At 59.7% G+C, this 7,132-nt stretch overlaps 1 protein-coding gene across 1 annotated transcript in view; it reads right to left on the bottom strand.

Annotated features, from left to right (window-relative positions):
- The window catches only part of PHLDB1 (pleckstrin homology like domain family B member 1), a 22,736-nt gene that overhangs the window by 8,061 nt on the left and 7,543 nt on the right, over positions 1 to 7,132 (bottom strand). Inside the window, exons 7-13 of the mRNA XM_010723813.3 lie at positions 6,991 to 7,127; positions 5,100 to 5,333; positions 4,894 to 5,031; positions 4,672 to 4,809; positions 2,188 to 2,316; positions 717 to 872; positions 460 to 570 (exon numbers count right to left, since the gene is read on the bottom strand). Coding sequence (XP_010722115.1) covers positions 460 to 570; positions 717 to 872; positions 2,188 to 2,316; positions 4,672 to 4,809; positions 4,894 to 5,031; positions 5,100 to 5,333; positions 6,991 to 7,127 — 1,043 coding nt within the window. The remainder of the gene's footprint in view (positions 1 to 459; positions 571 to 716; positions 873 to 2,187; positions 2,317 to 4,671; positions 4,810 to 4,893; positions 5,032 to 5,099; positions 5,334 to 6,990; positions 7,128 to 7,132) is intronic.

Consider the following 7,132-nt stretch of genomic DNA (forward strand, 5'->3'; position numbering starts at 1 on the left):
GCTCCTCTCCAGCAGCTCATCCCCAGCCTGTATTGGTGCATGCAATTATTCCTCCCTAGGTGTAAGACCCTACACTTTGCTTTTGTTGAACCTCATCCGGTTTCTTACTGCCCAGCTCTCCAGCCTGTCCAGGTCTCGCTGAATGGCAGCACAGCCTTCAGGCGTGTCAGCCAATCCTCCCAACTTTGTATCATCAGCAAACTTGCTGAGGGTGGTCACTATCCCCTCATCAAGGTCATTGATGAAGATGTTGAACAAGACCGGACCCAGCACAGACCCCTGGGAGACACCACTGGTTACAGGTCTCCAGCCAGACTCTGCACCACCAACGACGACCCTCTGCGCTCTGCCAGTCAGCCAGTTCTCAACCCACCTCACTGTCCACTCCTGCACCTGTGGTGCAAGCATGCAAGACCAGAGAGTGTGTGACGACCCTCTGGCCCTAGATGTAAGCCTTACCTTCTGAAGGAGCCGCAGGACATCATTCCTCTCCTGGGCCAGGCGTTCAGCCTCCTGGGCACTCTGCAGCCGGATCTGGGCAGCCTGAGCATCCAGTGCAGCCACCCGCTCCTGGGGATGGACAAGGGCTGAGCTGGCCACAGGGGAAGCTCGGCAACGTGACTGGGCTGGGGACATGGGGTGCTACGGGCACGGGGTGCTGGGAACACGGGGTGCTGAGGAGCAACTCACATGGGACTGCTGCCCTGTGTCCCTACCTTCCTGCGGGCGATGCTGCGGTGGTACTCAGCCCTGCTCTGCAGGAGCTGCTGGCTCCGTGTCTCACGCTCCTCTTCCAGCCGGCTCTCCCTTTCCAGCTGCTGGAACTCCAGGTCCTCAAAGAGCTTGGTTTCTGTCTCCAGGGCCTCTGCTTCCTTCAGACACACAATGGGGTGGCCACTCACTCCCTTGCCTCAGTGCAGAGGTGGTGGAGGAGGCACTGGGCACAGATCCCATGGAATGAGCTTCTCGCAGTGGCTGGGAGCTGCATCCAGGATCAGCTGCTCCCACCTGATCCCATCCAGCCTATGGCCACGCTCTGCTAGGCTGCAGAGCCAGAAAATGCCCCGTGCTAGCAGCATCACCATTGCCAAGCAGCACGCAGGGAGCATGGCAAGCACCCGTGTCACCAAGCTGATGGCAGATCCACCACAGACCAGCACTACAACAGACAAATGCCCTTGGCCCCCCAGCCTTTAAATAATGGTAGCATCCTGGGATGCTGGCACGCAACTCAGGGTCTGCAAACACCATCCTGCCAGTGCTCTCACTGCAAGAACACACTTCCCATGCACCAGGAATGGGACCACCACCACTCTGCGGCCACACAGAGTGCAGTGCGTGCAGGGCAGCTGCCGGGGTTCCTGCACACCAGGACCACTGAGCATCCCTGAGCATCCCATCACGCTCTGCGGGCAGCACCTGCTGTCACCAGACCCATGTCAAACGCAGGAGCATCCACCACCAGCCTGGAAAGGGGATGCAAGCAACTGTGTGCTAGAGCTGTGCAGCGAGGGCTGCTCCGGCCACAGACTGGGGAAAGCCAGCAGCTACCAGAAAATACCAGATAATGGGAAAAAATGCTGCAGACCGATGCTAACATAAACTGACAGTGCTGTGTAAATAAACACTCGCAGGAAATAGCTGTAAGCACACACACACAGGGACACAGAGCTCCCTGGGGCTCCCCTCTGAAGAGGCAGCCTGGGGACGGCACCCTGGGAGAACAGGGACCAACTTCCACAGGCAGTGCCCAGCCGGACACACGGACACAGCGACGCCTCCACACCTCAGAGATGCTCAGCATCTGGACGCAGAGCACTGCAGCTTGTGGGCAGGCGGGCAGGGCACAGCCCGGCTCTCTGAGCCCACGTGTGGGGCAGATCCCATTGCATGGGGTCAAGAAAGACCCCAGTAGAGGACACCACGCTCAACGTGGGGCTGTGCTGCAGGGCACACGGCTCCTCCTCAGCATGCTTGGGGCAGATCCGTGCTCGTGCCCTGCCCGGTCCGGAGCCAGCACCGTGCCATGGGGCCGGGTGAGCAGCAAGCTTACCAACACGGCGCCAGCCTCCTCCGGCCCGGCTGCGATGCTCTCAGTGCGGCCCCAGCTGCCAGGGAAGAGCTGGCCTAAGCTGGAGCGGAGGGAGGTGGGCCATGGTCCAGGAGGGGTGGGGGTGAGACACTGACCCTTCGCATCTGCTCCCGCAACTGCTCCCGCATTGACTCAGGGCAGTTATCAAGGTGGCTCTTCGACTCATTGTAAAGCGCCCGGAGTTTCTCTAGCTCCTTCCTTTCAGCATCAATCTTTGCCCTTTCCTGAATTAGGGGAGAACAAAACAGAACGAAAACAAACAAAAGAAAACAAAACAAACAAAAGGGAACTAAAAAAAAAAGAGAGAAAACACACTTCTCAAATCCGCGCCATGCAGAAGCTGCAGGATTAGACAGGGGTCAGCCAAAGAGGGGCATTTACCGAGAGACTGAGAGAGCAAAAGCCGTGAGAACCCTGGGCTGGGCAGCGTTACAGAGGTTATGACCAGCCCTGGACCTCTGTCTCATTTTCCGTGCCAAAGACTTAAGGGCAGTGGAAAGATCAATGTTGACCTGGCTTTGCAACGTGGGTTAAGTCATCCTAATCCTGCACACTGCCACCAAAGGTCCAGGAGCTGCCAGAGGCCCCTGATTTACCACACAGCCATCTTCACAACCACCACCAGAGCTTTCTGTTAATGTGCCCAAAACCCAGGGTGCTGCTGGCAGCCAGAGCAGCTCTAATGTGCCGGCGATGTGGCTGCTGTGCATCTCTGCAGCAGCGTGGCTGCCTGTTGGGCAATAGGAGACCAAGGTCTGTGCTGTCCTTGTGGAGCTGCTTGGGCTGTTCTTCAGCACGTTAGTGGCAGGGCAGATGCACAACAAATGCTTGCTTCTGTCCAGAGTCTGTGCAGCCAGAGACACCCGGCTGGCAGGGCACCCACATGTAACCCCGGTTTGAGCTGCTGAGAGCAGAGAGCACAGAAAGGATTGGGAGTCCCAGCTCTCCGCCTGCAGGCTCTCTGCCAGGACAACCCCCTGGCACATCAGACTGTGCACTGCTGCATTTTTGTGCATTGCTCAAACAAGGAAAGCCCCATCCTTGCTGGGACATTACTTAGAAACTCCAAAAATTCCTGCAATCCTGGGAAGGAATCTTGTCCATGAATATTTTGCCTCAAGGTCTTGTCTCACAAGCACCTTTGCTTGCTTGGCTTCTATTGGATTTGCTGCTGCCCAGCATTCAGGTAACAGCACTGTGTTGTCTGTGTGTGTGCCTACACCATCCCCTTCTGAGGACTGTCCTCACACACAACAGCAGCCACATCTCAGCGGCAATGGCTCTGGTGGCACCAGCATGTCCCACAGCTGCCCCTGCCCTTCTCCCACCCGGCACTGAAGACACATCCCTGGAGTGGTGCAGGATTCCCCCACCCCCTTTGGGAGCTGCTTCCTGCTCCCTCCAGCACAGGAGCACGGTGAGCAGAGGCCATCCCTCCCTCCTGGGCACAGACGTGGGGGCAAAGCGGACAGAGGATGCAGAGGTGGATGGGACGTGCTGCTGCCCCACGCTCTGGGCCTGGCTGTGAGTGGGGAGAGCAGAGGTGTCAGAGGTTAGTGACAGCGCTCAGAGCAGCCACTGTTAGAGCCAGTTAGTGCAGACTGAATAGGAAAGCAGGTGGTTAAGTCAACTGAGACTCTGGGAAAGGGGCTTCTTTTTGCTCCTCTCCTAGCGCTGCACAACGCAGTCTTTCACTAGAGAAAACGCCTGCAAACAGTCAGAAAATCAAAAACAAACCACAAATCCCCAGCGCTGCAGCAGTGCTGCTGGGATGTGCTGGTGGCAGCTCAGCCCCACACGGCCCCAGTTGCACGCAGGCACTGAGCAATGCACGTCGGGGTCTCAAAGCCTGAGACCATCGCAGGGAGGCGGGACGTGGTCTGCCCTCCCACCAGGACTGCAAAAAGAATCCAGGCCCAGGAAGGCTTACAGCAGGAGTGCACCCTGCAGCCCGGAGCTGCTGCTCAACAACCTGCAGGGAGTTCCTGGACAAAGCTGCAAAATGCTCAGAAGAGAGCAACCCGGCCACCTCTAGCAAGACAGATGCTCAAGCAGTCACCACCACTGTGTGTGACCAAAGCATCCCGATGGGCAGCAGAGCCGGTGGGCCTGCTGCAAACCTCAGCCTGCAGGAAGGCAGTGAGCTGGGCAGTGCTGAGGCCTCATGGTCAGTGCCGGGGCAGCCCTGCAGCACCGAGCCTGACAGCGAGATCAACAGCACAACCCCAGCATCCGCCTCTGCCCTCCTCCCTGAGGGACATCACGCTGATACCAAGCAGACAGACAGACAGAGCCCAGCACAACGTGAACACAGAGAGAGGAGAGAGAAAGGCACTGCTCAGCTCGCTCGCCCATTCTTCTTCCTCCCTCTCTGCACAAACACCGGTGCTCCCATTGCACATGAAGACACCTGGGAAGACCCCACGGAGCTGACACAGCAGCTGTCACCGAATGCCTCTGCAGAATCCAGCCACATGTTCCAGCACGGGAGAACCCCACCAGCGTCAGCCCTCATGCGGGCACCAGGGCAGGGGACAGCATGTCACAGCCCAAGGGGACAGCCCTGCCTCGGGGCTCACCTTGTCCCGCTCCTTCCGGATGCTGGCGTCCAGGCTGGAGAGCTTCTCCTGCAGCTGCTGCACCACCTCCTGCTCCTGCTGCAGCCGTGCCACCTCTGACTCCCTCTCGCCCTGCAGCAGTGCCCTCTCCATCTCTGCCTGGGGTGACACAGCTGTGTCAGCACAGCCGCTCCGGTCCAATCCGCTACCCAGTGCCCACTCGGGTGCTGCCCAGATCCTCACCTCTCGCGATGTCTCCTGCAGCTGCTGCTCCAGCTCCTTGACGCGGCCCTTCAGCTCATCCAGGCGGCCGAACACGCAGGCTCGCTCCTCTTCCAGCCGCTGTGCCTCCTTGGCGCGTGGGCCCGCCAGCTCCTCATGCTGCAGAGGAAGCAGGTCAGCACAGCGCAGCACAGAACGGCTCAGCCCAGACATCCCCATCCCCTCACCTCGTGGTGTGTGCTCTCGGTGCTGCTGCACTCTTCCTTCAGGTTCTCTTCATCCGACCTCTCCAGGCTCTCCCTCTGCCGCAGCACGCCCAGCTCCTCTGTGGCACGGCCCAGCCCTGCTGTGCCCCTTGGTGCCCGCCGGCCGGTATCCGTATGGCCAGGGAGCAGCTCAGAGCCATCCGTCTTGGTGTACTCAGCACAGAGGTTCAGGATGGTCTCCAGGCGCTGCCGCTCCTGCAGGGAGGTTTGGTCAGTGCAGACCTGCAGCTCCCATCCCAGTGCCCACCAGCGTCCCTCATCAGCACGGCTGCCTGCATTGTTGCGGGGCACAGGGATCGCTGCTGTGCCCAGGGAGGGGACACAGTGCCCATCTGGCAGCAGGACACATACACACAGACCGCCTCGTGACGGTGCCAGGGCCAACATCCCCACATTGAGGAAGGAAAACTGTTTCTTGGGGAACGTTGGCTGCCAGCAGCTCACCACAGCCACAGCAGCAGGACTCAGGGCACTTCCCTGTTTCCCAGCAGCATCCTCTGTGTGTCACCCTGCCCTACGTGTCCCACTCCCACGCACCCCGGGTCATCACCACCTCCGCACACAGGAAGCGCTTCCTCCAGCTCTGGGCACATCGCCCATGTCTGGAAGATCCCGGCTGCCCTGATGGACTTCCAGCATTCTGCACACCGGGGGCTGCGCTGCTCCATGCCCAGCCCAGTGCACTCAACCAGCCCTGGGCAGCAGTCAGAGCATCGGCCTGCAGTGTGTGTGGCATGCCCAAGGCTGGAGACAGACTAATTACAGACAGCAGCCCCGGCTGAACGCCACGCTGCCTCTGCAAGGGGCTATTTGTAGGTGGTGATTCAGGCTGTCTGTGCCTGCCGTGACTCAGGACTGAGTAAACAGGGCTTCTGCTGCCTGTGCCACAACATGGGGATGGGCAGAGGGCAGGAAGCACCCAGCAGGGTTCTGGATGGCACCTGGGGAAGTGAACATAGCCAGGGCATCTGCAGGGCATCTCAAGTCCTCGAGGGTGCGGGCTGTGCTAAACCATCAGCCCAGGGCCCTCCCTGGGGAAACACAAGTGGTACCCCACAGCAGACTTGGGCAGCACTGGGTGCAATGCTGGTGGGGACACACACTTATCTCCTGCACTGCACAGCCCATCTGGGTGAGCCAGGGCCAAGCTGTGCTGCCCTGGCCCCAAAGAGCACTTCCCTGGCCCCGCTGCCCCTGCAGTCCCCGGCTGCTCCCAGCAATCCACTGGGCAACAGGGAGAGACAGATGCACAGGGCAAGCCCCACCCAGGCAGCTGCTCGCTCTATAAAAACTCTATCTCCATCCCTAAATATAGAGATGCAATGCCCACAGAGCCTCCCAGCAGTCGCCAGCCAGGAACAGCATCTGCACACCACGCGCAAGCAGCCACTGTGCCCCTGCCGAGCCGCAGCCATGGCAAGGCACGCCTCACTTTGCAAACCCAGAGGCACTAAAAATTACACGTCCACAACTGAAGGCAGCCGTGCACATCAGAACAACACTGCCACAGGCTGAGCCTGTAGACTTCCCTGGCTGCTGCAAGCAGAGGAGCTTGATGTGAGGCAGCAGTTCCCCGCACACCAGGGGCACCAACTGCCACTCCTGGCCATAATCTCTCCGGATAAGCTCAAGCCTAGGAGCCTGTTCACATCATTCATAAGCTGCCGTCAGCAAAATCTCCGAGAGAAAAGGCCTACATTTTGAAAACAACAGAAGCTCAAAGCCATTTGCAAAGAGGCCACCTCGCACTGGCCGGGGCTTCCCCCGGGCCCTCCAACCCTCGGCTCCAGCTGCCAAATCCAGGTCAGGACCCCCTCCCACAGCCAGCAGCCCTCCGCGCCCCTCGGCTCACCAGGCGCTCCATCTCCTGCTCCCGCATCCGCTCCTCGCGCTGCCGCCGGTGGTACTCCAGCAGATCGTCCTCGTTGTCGCTGATCTCGGTGATGCTGTTCTTACGCTCCCGCACGCCCGCCGGCAGCCGCACGGCCCCCGAC

The sequence above is a fragment of the Meleagris gallopavo genome, chromosome 26, assembly GCF_000146605.3.
Source record: "Meleagris gallopavo isolate NT-WF06-2002-E0010 breed Aviagen turkey brand Nicholas breeding stock chromosome 26, Turkey_5.1, whole genome shotgun sequence".
Classification (NCBI taxonomy): Eukaryota; Metazoa; Chordata; class Aves; order Galliformes; family Phasianidae; genus Meleagris; species Meleagris gallopavo.